The 14,433-nt window shown below is 37.1% G+C and overlaps 1 protein-coding gene across 10 annotated transcripts in view; it reads left to right on the top strand.

Annotated features, from left to right (window-relative positions):
* CTNNA2 (catenin alpha 2) overlaps positions 1 to 14,433 on the top strand; it is a 1,073,854-nt gene that overhangs the window by 1,042,351 nt on the left and 17,070 nt on the right. For 7 of the 10 annotated variants that reach the window (XM_073897478.1, XM_073897482.1, XM_073897474.1 and 4 more), the window contains one exon: positions 464 to 607. The exons of 2 other annotated variants lie outside the window; for them this stretch is intronic. In XM_073897478.1, coding sequence (XP_073753579.1) covers positions 464 to 607 — 144 coding nt within the window. Of the gene's footprint in view, positions 1 to 463; positions 608 to 6,167; positions 6,223 to 14,433 lie in introns of all 10 variants that reach the window. One more of the 10 variants, XM_073897481.1, reaches the window with a different exon arrangement.

The following is a 14,433-nucleotide window of genomic DNA, read 5'->3' as shown; positions in this document are numbered from 1 at the left end:
GCAGAGGCCAAGGGCTTGATGAAGGTCACACAGCAGGGCAATGGAACTTCCAAGAAAGACATCTGAGATTCCCCGCATACCGTTCCAGGCTTTAAGAGCTGCAGCCCTTGCTTTCTCTCTTGGTGATCTTCAATGCTTTAAACAGGGGTTTCATCCCCTTTGAACCCCACTATGATTGTCCCTGACAATGCCTGACAAGGCGGGGTGCTTCTTCATTCTCCTTCTCCCAGATGGTCCATTTATCTGTTCAAGAGAGCCAATGAGGAATTCATATGGCTGGGCTGCTTAATATCATGGATGCCCACCCTTATCTCTTTCAGCACCTAATTCCTTCATATGCCTCTTTCACCCAATGACCCACTCCCTCTTCCACTTCCCTAATCCCTTCCCAATAGGGTACGGTTTTTTATTTTTCTCTTGCTCTCTCTCTCACTCACTCTTTTCTGTATCTCTCGGAAATCAGACAGGAGTTCAGAGCACTTTCACTACCTTTTATGAGGTAGATTGTGATGTCATAGATGGGGGCAGGGCTAGTCAACTTTCTACCCACCTCCCAACCTGTGCTGAGGGAGCTCCGATCGGGAGTGGAAGCAGTGATTCCTCCATGGTGAGTAACTTTGCTTTCTAATGTAATCTGTCTCATTGTAAACATTAATTTTGAAAGCAGGTGGATGGGGATTCAAAGAAATAAAGATGTGACCACTCAAGTCTTCTTTATTTACTATTAACCAACTTTGGGCAAAGGATCTACTTATTTATTCTTTGTATGTTTTGAGAATTCCACAGCACAGATATATTCTTCAAGCATGATCTAAACTTGAGATGTAGAAATGGTATTTCATTCCTTTATTTCTTAGTCTTTCTTCCCTTTGGGACTGAAAGTCACGCATATGTGGAATGAATCCATTCTGTAGTTCTTTGGTGAGCTTCTTTAAGGAAGGCTAGTTAAGAGAATGTGTTCTTCTTCATTTGAAAGATTCCAGGGTCACAAAATATCCTTTATTGATGTTGGCAGAGAATCAGTCTGCTCTTTTAAAATTGTGGGGTAAAATTGTGAAGAAACTGACATATAAAGAATTAACAAACTTGGTTTTGATGTAAACAAATGAAAACATTCTAATGTAAAGAAAATAATATTTAAAACAAAGGAGGCACCACTCTTGCAAGATTAAGGTTGCAGCCATTTCAAGGTGTCACAGCCAAATTTGCTAACTTTTTTGTTGATGTTGTATGTCATAACACTGACGCTGTTTTGTAAGATTTCTTCGTAGTTAAGAGCTGTGAAATGTCACTGTTCTTTGTTTCATTTGGGTTTCTATAATACGATTACTTCTTTTGTATGCCTTAGTATTTAGAAAGAAAAAAATCAACTGGAGTGAGCATTTTTCCTCCACTTGCCTTGTTCTCTCCAGGGTACCTATTAAAACTGTCAAGATGTCAGCTTTTATATAAAAGGGCAAAGGAAGTTCATGGAGGTGGTTAAATCTTTAAAGGATGTTGAAGCATCAGGATGGGTGTTTTTAAAAGGGTTTGACCATCAGAATGTGAGGCCCTGTTAGTTTTCATGGGGTGGGATAAAAGCTTTTTGGTGTGGATCATGGGTATTAGGAAATATGTTAAGAGGATATCATTCATTTTCTTCAAAGTGTACATCCCTAGTTAACTATGTGTGGATATTGGTGTTGGAACATTGGAGGCAGTTTAAAAGGAAGAGTCCTTTCTCATCATTAGCTTTTCTGTTATATGTAGAAACCTCTCTCCCTCCTGCCCCACCAAGTTATGCATTCTTAGAGCTCAAAAGTACTAGAGCTAATCCTGTTCTTTTCATTACCTGGGGTGAAGCAGCATGGCAAGTTCTGAAGTAATTTTCCCACCTACACTTTCTAACTTAAAGAAGTGACTGTAATGGTAGAGATTTCAGGTACAATAATGAAAAATAGAGCCATAACTGGCCAATAGGAAGACTTAGGTGATAATCACCTATAGTCAACTTAATATTGCAATGTGGGGAACAATGCCAAAGTCTTATATATTGGGTGATCTCTCTCAAGTCTTTGGCCTACCTTCCTTTAAAAATGCTAGCCCCTCAAACCCAGGTAGAAGGAGACCTTCAGTGCCAGAAAAATCTAATGTCTAACTATAGCTCAAGTTTTTAATGTCTTTTATCAACCCTTCATACAGCTGCCAGGTAAGGAATGCTCATATTTACAAACAATCATCTTTAACTTCGTGAGTTAAGAACAGTTGTGTTGTGCACTTGTGCAAATTCAGAGAGTCTATCATGGAATGCATTGTGCATGCACTTGTTTATCTTCATGTGCATGTTTCATTTATAGTGGTGTTCATTATTTTTTAATTTATTTGTATGTATTAAAGTTCTAATTTAAAAATACTATATATTGTGCTGTAAATAAAACACTGAAGTGTAACAGAAGTTGAATTAATTTGGGGTCTCAACACTGGTAATAGTAATTTCATTTCTGTCACTAATTAGGTAACTGAAAGAGAATTACTTAGATCTCTTGGGCTTCAGTTTTCTTTGTAAAGTGGTGATTGATCATCTACAGGATATATCCTAAAGTACCCTGCTCTAAAATTGTGTGGTTTTATAATATATTTTTTAAGAAATTGCTTATGGGAAAAAGACTGAATAGTTGATGAGACATTGTTTTTGTATGAGACCTAGCATTCTATAGACCAGAAAGAAAAGTTCAGTCCAAAGTAGGTTTTAGAATGTACCCTATATTTGATGTAGTGTTATTTGGTTAACAAGTGGGCTCTGTTCTTTTAAATGGACAATATCAAACCTGTGATAGTTAGCTATGTCTTTTTTTTTAAAGCTTTTAGTTATTTATTTGACAGAGAGAGAGAGAGAGCAAGAGAGGAACACAAGCAGGAGGAGTGGGAGAGGGAGAAGCAGGCTTTCCTGCTGAGCAGGGAGCACAATGCGGAGCTCGATCCCAGGACCCTGGGATCATGACCTGAGCTGAAGGCAGACGCTTAACGACTGAGCCACATAGGCATCCCTAGTTAGCTATGTCTTGATTTGGAAGATTGATTTGTTTTTTTAACTCCATAATTTTGTTGTTCTGATATTTCGAGATTAAAAAAATCCTTAACTACTAGGTAATGGATGGATCTACATATCACTGGGAATGTAAAATTAAAAACTACTTATGCAGTATTGTAGGAATTCTTTTGTGGTATTGGTTAAGAGTTGATGAGTAGAGAATTGGTGGGTATTAAGGGATGTGTTATGCGGGATAGAACACATATAGGGCCTGGCTCCTGCTCTTGAGGAATATGCAACCTTTTTGGGTGTCTAGACATGTGCCAAATGTTAACTTAGAGGCAAAGACAGTACATGTCTAAAGAACTAAGATATATCCTTGTGATGTTGGGTAGACTGGATTGCACTGGGAAGGCTTTTTGAGAATCTGAGAGCTTCAGCTCACTTGGAACACAGCAGTGGTTTAGATTTTTGTTACTGCACATAAGGAGAGCAGGGAAGCATTTCAGGTCATCAAGACCATGGAATTGTAAATCTTGCAGAGGAGGTCTTGTGTTTAGATATACCATGTGTCAGAGCGACACATCAAAATATTTGCATATAATCCAGTCCCATACCTTTCCTGAGCCCTTCCTTTTAATCATTTGCTGACTTTATAATATATGATAGACCTGTTTAGAAGAGTTGAGGAGGCTGCAAGAGAGTGAAGTGTAAAGATTATTTATTAAGATGTAATCAGGCAGCCATTTTCTCAGTTATACGAAAGATCATATCATCACTCACAGCCAGCAGAAGAGAAATAAATAAAAGGGAAGGAATTAGGGACAGGAGACTCTATCTCTGATACATTCTGATTTTCTGACAAAAGTGGAAAGGGATTATGTTACCAGTGACAGATTTAGAAATATTGATGGCCGTGAAGAAATGCCCATAAGCTAGAGAATCCACGTAAGCAGGACAATTTTCCCTCTCTGGGAAAAATTTTTTTTTTTTTTCTGTAGTCATCTTTATTAAGCCACAGGATTCACAGGCATTTGGTGGCTGGTGTCCATGAGGGCAGCTGGCTGACCTCCCTGCCCCCACCCCCCTTGAGCCCCCAGCTGCGCAGTGTCTGGCTGCTCAGCGGCAGACTGGAGCAGGACAGTTCTGGTTGTCTCCTTGAGAGATAGCTTCCTCTTTGGAAATGGCCTCACTCAGGCCCTGCAGATCATCGAGCAGGACAGAGAGGGATCCTTCCAGAAGGTTCTCTGTGTACTGAGCAGGAATTATGTCAGACTTTGCTCTCAAACAGCCAATGTTGAGAAGGTTTAATCACTAAAACCTCACACGATTATGTAAGTTTCCTTCCCCAGTGCACTTGGAAAGAGGGTATTCATCTGGGCATGATTTGCCCACATTGACAACAAAGCACACTTATGTTTGAAAGCTTCTCTGGTGCTGTAGATTCATAGATGATTTGCAGTGTATACTTTGCATCATTTAGAGAGCACTATTTCTTGTATTTCTTGCCATCCAAATTCCTTCTAAGTTATTACTTTGGCTTTTCTAATAGACTGGAATTCCATGAGTAGAACTGGTTTTTCACCTATCCTAGATTCTGAAGACTTAGTTTACATCACCCAGTAAAATGTTTCTTAATTTCCTATCATGGCATAAAAATGAATTTCTAGAATATGCCATCTCAGGAAATCACTTTCAAAAGCAAAATTTATATATATGGGAATGATGAAATAGCATGATCAGTCTGTGTTCTCTTAGAAATAATTTTTCCCAAAAAAGTTCAAGTAGAACTTAGATAAAATGTTGTCAAACAGTATAAATTATGAAAGGAATATTAGAGATATTAGGATTATGTTTGTCTCAAAATAACAATGATAAATGCTAGCACCTCTAGAGGTGATTCTAGTATCAGATTATAATTCAACAAGTGTTTATTGAGTAAATAATATGTGATATTTACTGTCCAGTGAATGGACATGGAATTAGCATGGAAAACAGAACCATAATCAGTAACTGTAACAGTAATTATAGGTTTTAATAATCACTGTAACAGAAATATATACAAGGTGATGTGGGCATTCCTGAAGAGAAGGGGGAAGAGGAAACTTCATAAAGGGAGTAATATTTTTTTGAACCTTCATGGATAAGTAGATGAGAGTTCTCCAGGTAGAAGAGGAGAGAAAGGATTAGCTCAGGAGAGGAACGGAATGCCCATAGTTTTGAGGTATAGATGTATTCTGTGCTGATTGGACCTGAAAATGTCAGAGATGGGTGGAAAGATGGAGAAAAGTAAAAAGTGGAGTTAGAAGTAAGACAAAAAGTGGGGTCTGTATAGCAAAGAAAATTTTCTGACCTATTCTGATTTTAGTGAGTGTTTCTCACAATGATCAAAGATCATCTGCATGCCAAACCCATCAAGTGGTGGGAGAAGACTGCTAAAATGCAGACCTGTGGCTAAAATGCAGACCTGTTCAAATCAGTATTATGGGGAGTACGTTTTAGAATCTGTAACCAACTACCCCATCCTACCCCCATGTTTTAGAATCTCTACAAGGCAACAAAACTGACTCATTATGTTTCTGTGTTCTTGGAAAAAGCTTCAAAAAAAAAAAAAGAATTATTAAGAATAAAAGACTTGAGAAAAATAGTATTTAAAGGTAACATAAGAATGTTCCTGAGCAAATTGGCTTAAATTTTTATGCTTATGACTAAGCATAAAAACCTTTATAAGAATGGTGATTATTAAGTGTAAAGAACTGCCAAGTGATGCTATTACATCTCCTTGAAGGAAAGGCATGAGACAAACATTTAAGGGACCGTCTTGTATCTTTCATTTTTATGCTCCAATACAAGGAGTTAATGAAGTTTAGGGCCAAGTTGTTTTACAACAGTCCAGAGCAATATTTATTTCTGGGTGGTATTTTTGGTAGAACTATTTGACTACTTTTACATTTTAATTAGGGGAACTTCTTGAAAGTAATAAATGTATAAATTAGCATTACCATCATGACTGGAAAATCAAACATTCATGCCAATATAGAGCCTAATCTATAGGGTCTGTGTTGAAAAATACGAATCATCTAAATCATCATTTGGAAGTGACTTTTTTTTTTCCTCTGTATTTTTCTTTATGGACAACAATTACTCTACCCATCAGTCAATGTAAACGTTACGCAGGCGTTCAGATGCAAGAAGAGAAAGGCACTACAGAGGTATTTCACATTTGACTAAGACATGAGAATGAACCCTGATCTGGAAGAAGGTGGCCCTCAGATCAGAGCAAGGAAAATCCATTTTTGATTCAACCCCCTAACTGTTTTGCACACAGTTCTCCTGTTTCAAATTGTCAGAATCTCTTGTATTTGTTTTTTGAAAACTTTGAAGTTAAGAAGTGATAAGGAACCTTGCTTTCTTCTCCATACTCACCTCTGTGCAGATAATTGCAGTAATTGCTGTGGCAGAGATGGTGATCCTGTCACATACTAGAAGCAGTTGACTGGCAGAATGCCAGTGCCTGCCATTCATTGAGCAAATTGATTTTGGCATGGTGACCTAAAGATTTTTAAAAAATTCTTAGATATTTTTTACTAAGGGTGTGTAGCTCTGTTACTGACTGTATCACACCAACCCAGGCAAAAATAACCTTGAGTGGTTCTTAGAGGACGTGCCAGGCAAAATTATTTACCTGAAGAAGGCCTTGCATTTTACATGAATAAAAGTCCTGGGTGGCTCAGTTGGTTAAGCGACTGCCTTCGGCTCAGGTCATGATCCTGGAGTCCTGGGATCGAGTCCCACATCGGGCTCCCTGCTCGGCGGGGAGTCTGCTGCTCCCTCTGACCCTCCCCCCTCTCATGCTCTCTCTCAAATAAATAAATAAGTAAAATCTTTAAAAAAAATTTTAAAAAAAGTCAAGCAGAGAACAGTAACAACCACATGGTTTTGATATCAGCTGTCTGAAAAGTAAGTTCGAGTACACCATATTCTCTTAAGGTAGATGTTAAAATTATAAGCAATGTATTGCTGTTAGATGTGAATTTGGAAACTGACTCTTTTACAATTTGGCTGATATTGGGCAACATTCCTAATCTCTGAATTTTTGTTTTTGCTTTATAAATTAGAATAGCAATACATTTAGAGGGACAATAGGACAACTGCATGTAGTAAATAACATTATTATACTAGCCAAGATACAATAAGGGCTTAGTATGTTCCAGGCACTGTGCTAGGTATTTTAAATGCAGTATGCAATGTTTTTAACAGTTATCCTTAGGCGGAAACACTGTCATCCCCATTAAAAATATTAGGAAAATGAAGTTCATAGAATTGAAGTAACTTCCTGAAGGTCACAAAGTTAGTGACTGACATACTATAGTGATTTCCAAGAAGACTCCCTTGATATTCTCCCACAGCATGATGTGTTTTCTCTGTCATTCCTAGTAGGACACTGCAGTGTAAGAACTTAATCCAATTATGTCTCCCAACTACTCTGTGAACTCCATAAGGGTAGGGAATGGGTCTGAATGTTGAATTTCTCCCTGATTCCTTGCACAATAAGCACATAATATGTGCTTAATACAGCAGCTTCCTAATTTTTTTCTAGCTTGCTTAATTCCTTTGTAATTTACTTTGTTAAACTTTCTAGTACATTACATAGACTGTTTTCTAAGATTACAGTATGGAGACATGCAAAATTTCTTCCAAAATAGCTGAATTAATCAAATAAATAATTTATTTTAAAAAGGAATTTGAAAGTAAGGGCCCCAGTGACAGAGTTCATTGGCTTTCTCACATGAAGGTTATGATACACTAAAATGTTAATTATATCTAGATGTGAAATATTGTGTTTTAATTACCTTAAATTATTAATGCCCAATAATAGTATTAACAATTTGTATATTCTTTCACATATTTTAATTAGATATTAATTCAGCTCCATATGATAAAACCTCCAAAGAGGGAGTTATTTTTCTGTTATATATACTAAGTCTAGATGTGGTTCAGGGCCAATATAGTGAACTCAGAATCATCAAGGACCCAGAGTCCTTCTGATTTATGATCTGCTCTACTTAGTGTGAGGCTTCTACTCTCAAATTCATCTTTTGGTCCAAGATGACTGCTTGTGCTCCTTCTATTTTCCATACAGGAAGAAGAAAAGAAGTGTGAGGGCAAAATGGTGTGCTTCCTAGCTGTGTTAGCACCCTTTAAGGGATTTCCCAGGAACATCTGTCCCCCTACCCCAACAGCTTCTGTTTACATCATATGGGAAACCTGAAAAAATGGGAGAGTTAGGCATGGAGTGGTAGTTCTTGCCCATGTATACCCTCCATTAAATGGAACACAAATAGAATTCTGACTTCTAGTTGTTTTGTGATCTTGGGCAAGTTGCTTGACTTCACTGAACCCCATTTTTCTTAGCTGCAAAGTGAGAGTGATATTAGTATCTACTTCAGTGTGCTGTTGTTAGGATTAAATGTGTTAATGTGTGTCACGCACGTAAGCACAGTGTACAGAATGGAGAAGTACTAAATAAATGGGTAGCTAATTTATTTTTCCTCATCTTGTCTCTCCCAAAAGATGACATTCTTTTTGATGATGTAGGTGCCACTTGTTTTATTTCATCATGTCTACTCCAATTAAACCATTGGATGTACAGTAGTGAATAACCAGCCAAGGTCTGTGCCCTAATAGAGATTCAATTAGTTTGTCATGGGGAGTCCTGGAGGAATCACTCACAGAGAGGTGATATTTGACAGTACAGAAGAGAATGACCTCAACAGAGAAATGAAGTAGTGATTTTCACATTACAATCTATAAAGAATCACACGGGAAGCAAATAAAAATTTGCTGAGAATTCTGAGCTCTCCTTCCACAGTTCTAATACCACATCTGAGATCAGGAATATATAATTCTATTCCTAAATGTTTCTGATGCAGAGGGCTCATGGATCACACTTTGAAAAATACTGGTCTAGGAAGTGGAGGGAAGAGAGCCTTATGAGCTGTGGTGAAAGCTTTCCAGTACTTGACGTCAGTTTGGACTCTTTCCTAGAAAACCCTTTTTGGCTTGTTGCATTAGGCTATTTTAGCCTAGCCTAGCCTGGATAATTCCCAGTTATGGGGAGCTGGTTGCAGTTGTCCATTGCAGGATATTTAGCAACATCTCTGGCATCTTCTCTATAGATGCTTGTAGCAACTTTCCTTCTCCAGTAGTGACAATCAATCAAATGTCTCCAGACCTTGCCAAATGTATCCTGGGGTACAGGAGCAAAATTGCCCCTGGATGAGAACTATAGATCTGGTTGATCTTGACCTTTCACCTAGAATGTACATACTATTTGAAATGGAGTCTTTTATTTCTTCCTTCTGGAAAGATGGGAGATGACCGATAAAATGGTCCAGACTCATCTGCCAAATGCCCACTCCTAGCATGGCAGCGGGGTGTGGATATGCACTTTCCTAGAGAAAAGACTCCTGAGAATCCATCACAGTCCTCCTCTGGCCATAGCCTTCATATACCTTTTAAAGGTCTCCATCCACCTCTCTTCTTGTTTACCCCAAATAAATCTTCCTGTCTTAGAGATGCAGGCATTTCTACTATCAGAGGCAATTAAGGGCTTTGGTGAGAATGTTGCTCAAAAGAAAGTTTTAAACAAGGTAAAATTTCTTCAGTTTCTTGCTTTTTATAAAAAAGGGTTTTGAAGGTTAAAATAATTCAGTTGTTTTTATAGCACTTTTTTAGAACAAATCATTTTAACATTATATATTTAGCCATTCTTTCTATATTTTTAAATCCTTATATGATAACAAGTACATTTTTTTTAAATATGAAAAAAGCTAAGCATATTTTTTCCTTAACAAACTAATATTAAGATGTGCATCAGGCCTATGGTCTCCTTGAAATTCAAATGACTTATGCAGGTGTTTTTGAGATAATATTTATAATGCTGAAATTAGTGGGCGAGCCCTTGAAACCAAGCAAGTGGTAGGTAGAAACTGATTATGTTTCGTAGCTTAGCATTAATTTCTTTAAAAGAAGTTTGGAGAGATCTAACAGGTGGTGACTCCAGATAGAACAGAGATCACTATTTCAAAGGTGTAGCTGTAGTGCATTTGAAGAATTTGCCTTGGCATTTTTTAGTGTATCAGGTAAAGAAATAATGAGGTAGCCTTTACATCTTATAATAAATGTGGAGGTGATTTAACTTTGTTAAAGACTAGATTCACAGGGACTCTTAAGATAGGGGTTGTGCCTTGAAGAAGCTTTCATCTTAATATTAAGTCCGATTTTTAGTAGGGGCAAGATACTGTATCAGACTCTCTCAAACCCTTTAATGTTTATCTTTGTTCACTGGTTAAAAGTTGTCATTTTCATGAAAGTTTGTGAAGTCCTTTTTTTTTCCAAAGAAGTTTTCCAATTTCATAGATTTGATGCTTTCTTTCGAAGGAACCACTAATATTTTTCTGTGATTTTTGGCAATACTGTTATACATTTCCCATCTTTTGAGGATGCTTTGTCCTTTTATCTCTGGTTTTGAAAGTTTCTTGCATAGTTCAACCTCTTTTACAAAGAAACATACAATATGTTGTCCATCCATAGAGGTTCTTTATTAACCAAACAAATCATATTTCCAGTTTTAGATTGAAGGGAACCCTCTGGTGCTTTTGCTGCATTTCCCCTAAAGTATAGTCACTCCAGGAGAAACAGATGATAAGGTTCCAAACCAGGTCAAGCCCTAGCAGGCATATGTAAGGGGAAGTATCCTGGCTTCTCAGGGGAACTACCTTAAATGGCCTTTATTCTTATTTTATTCAAAAGCAGTTGGAGCTGCAGTATATTCCTAAATACACCAGGAACAGAAGTCATACACTTGTATTTCTGGTAATTGTCTTATTAGCTAGAAATTTAAGCCTCAGTTCCCTCATCTGTTGGATAGTGAGAGTAAAGTAATATAATACTTTATTTTTTTGTGTGTGAGGATTAAATGGTGTAACATATAGGGAAGATCTAATTGGTTGGGATGCTTAAATATGTATTGAATCTGGAAAATATCCAGAGTATATTAACTCAATAAAGAGAAGTTATGAATCAACTTTTATCAGTAGGCTGGTCTTTTATAGGTCAATTTAAGAGGCAGCCTCAACTAAGAAGCCATCATTCAACTGACTAAACAGTGGTATATGTAGACCAAATCCCAATACGGCTTATGCAGTGCTAGCCTCTGCAGACGACATAACCAGTAAAGAGCCAGGAAGTACTTGTTTATATATATCCAGAAGTCTAGCTCTGGAGATAAGACTTTCACATATATACAAAACTTTTGAAGATAAAGTAACAAATAAGTAACTAATTATATGATGCTGAAAGGAATGTAACCAAACTTGAGCTGGAATCATTAAGGAAAGTAACTAATTATATGATGCTGCAAGGAATGTAACCAAGCTTGAGCTGGAATCACTAAGGAAAGCTGTTCCTCTTGCAAGAATGGTTTACCTTTATTTCCTGGTTGATCTGGATCTCTTTTTGGACTGTATTCCACAGCCAGTTTTTGGATCCCAAACAGAAAGTTCCTGTGTTGTATTTTTTGAGACTCCTATTTCCTAACCATTCGCCATAAATGGGAAAAGTGGGATTGTAACCAGACTTCCCCAGCCATGCTTTATCTTTAGCAATGTCCACTGTCAGGTGGAAGAAGCAAGCTTACCTTCTTTTGGAAGTACCTTGTTCTTGTCTTACTTGGGCTTATGGTACTCTCACACTACCCTCGGTATTTATTGAAATACTTTTACCTATGCAGAGTTTCTTAGGTCTAAGTTACCCAGGTGATCCAATAAATTATGATAAATACTCTAAAAGGATTCCCAAAAGGTATTATATTATTAATACTTTATAGTGACATTTCTTAAAATAAAAAAAAAGTGTTTTAAGTTTACTTTCTCACTTGGACCTCAATGACTGGTGAAAGTGTATTGGTATTCTTAACCCCACTTTATAGCTGAAGAAATAGAAGTTCAGAGAGGTTACTATAGTGTCCAAAACTTTCACAGTCAGTGGTTGGCACAAGCAAGGTTGGAGCCCGTTTCTCTGATGGGTAGTCTTGTGCTTTTTGCAATGTAAGGTGTTGCTGCTCCTAGTAGTTGAACTAGTTGTTGAACAGGAGATAACAGGAAATAGTATGTCAGATGCTGTAGATGATGGTAGCAACTAATATATATTAGGTTCTTAAAATTAATATCAGTCAGCCTGACAGCGTATCATGGTACCCATTATATGGTGGAGTAAAAAGCTATGTTGTAGAAATTTTACATAGTCTTTTCATACTATGTGAATAAATAGCAAGCAGTGTATATTGTGGATAGGGGAAAGGAGAACTATAGGTTGTATTTAATCAAGTTTTCTTTGAACATGTAGATGACTTTTGTAGCTGGCAAGAAAATGAGTAAGTAGATGATGTCCCTGATTCTTGCCTAGGTCATATCTCCTGTGAATCATGATTGGAAGATTAGAAATTAGTGTGCCTTTTTTTTTTTTTCCTTTGTGGCTAAGGGAAATTCACCTCATTACTGCTTGGTCACATGACTCATACTTGAAAATACTGTGGTAGATTTACCTGGTCAAAGAAGACTGGATGTTATATGTCACATGGACTGAAGCCCATTTCTATCTGATATGAATTTTGTGAACCCAAGTTCACGAAATTTTTTCTGTATTTGTTTCCTCATATGTGAAGGATGGTGGTATCTACCATATACATACATATTATTTTTTGTAGATTAGAGATTATGCATTAAGACACCAGCACTATACCTACCAAACACAAGTCAAGCTTCAAAAATGCTGGTACTATTAATGAGGGAGATGATCTTTAATGAAAACTCAGTACTTTATACATAGAAAGCAATAAACACAAATTAGATTGTGAATGTTTTCTGATCAAAGGATGATCCTGATTGTACCAGTGAAGCACAGTAAGAGGAAGAGATCATAAGATTTGTGTAGCAGTTTGGCTAATGTTTATGTTGTCTATAACGTCCCTAAATTCCACTCTCCTGCCAATATCATTATTTGGGTACTCTTCCATGGAAGAATGAATAGGTGGAAGGCATGGAGAGTTGGATACTATAATAGACATTGTGCCCCAGTTTGTCTTTGGACAAACTTTGTCATCTCTTATTTCCTCATCTATAAAGTTTCAATTACTCAATAATATTTAGTAAATATTTATGGAATACCCATTTGCCAGACACAGTTTCAGGTGTTTGGAATGTAGCATGGGGTGGGGGATAGTAAACCTAGAAGAAAATATTTGTTAGATGGTGATGACTATATGAAAAAAAAATAATAAAACAGGGAAAGAATAGCAAAGTAAGGCAATAGGGTGAGAATGGAATTTTAATTTGAAAAGGAAAGTTTTCAGTAAGATGTTGGTATTTCATCAGGGATCTGATGGAGATGAGGGACCAAGCCTTACAGTTTCTGTGGGAAGAGCATTTAGGCAGAGGCAGTAATAAGCACAAAGTCCTTAAAGTATGGGCATGACTGGTCTGTCTAAGCAATAGGCAAGGAATCAGTATTTTGGAGTGGAGTGAACAAAGGAAAAATCAGAACAATTGGGGATCAGAGTATATGACCTTGAAGGCCACTTTAATAGCTGTGGATTCTACCCATATTGAAATGGAGGACTGCAGGACAATGTTGAGAAGAAAAGTGACATTATTTGAGTTCATTTAATAGGATAATTCTGGCTTTAAGAATAGACCAAAGAAGCACATGTGATGAGCACTGGGTGTTATACGCAACTAATGAATTGTTGAATATTACATCAAAGACTAATGATGTACTATATGTTGGCTAACTGAACATAAAAAAAAAAAAAATAGACCAAAGAAGTAAAAGGGAATGAGAAGAAAGTAGTTAGTTAGAAGAAGATACTGCAACGATCCAGCAAGATATTCTGATGACTGGGTCTTGTAAGAGTAGAGAAAGTGAGGTCAAATAATGGATAGATTTCAAAAATGCTGTTGCCAAAATATGATGGCAGATTGGAGGCTGGATCTAAGAGAACAAGATATATAACATAAGATTCTGGGTTTTTAACCTAAACAGGTGGAAAAATTGTGTTGCCAATGACTAGGAGGAGCAGGTTTTAGGGAGAGGTGGAGTTAATCATAGAGTCCTTGCTATCTTGGAGTGTTGGGAAGAGTCAATAAGAAAACTTCAGATCAGCTTAGATCATTCTCTAAATGTCAGGAGTCATCTTTGTGAAAGTAACAACTCTTGCAAGAACCTGAAGTGGTACTAGGTGGAAGTTAAAGACTTAATGGTACAACTAATTGAATTGTGTTTTGAAGTAAAGATAGGAAACCTCTACCTAAATCTGTGACTGTGTACACTGTGAATGCTTGGAAATTATTTGAATATGTGAT

Source organism: Callorhinus ursinus, unplaced genomic scaffold (genome assembly GCF_003265705.2).
Source record: "Callorhinus ursinus isolate GAN/ISIS: 27379988/994484 unplaced genomic scaffold, GSC_fseal_2.0 scaffold10, whole genome shotgun sequence".
Classification (NCBI taxonomy): Eukaryota; Metazoa; Chordata; class Mammalia; order Carnivora; family Otariidae; genus Callorhinus; species Callorhinus ursinus.
This window is presented reverse-complemented; position numbering and strand designations above follow the sequence as displayed.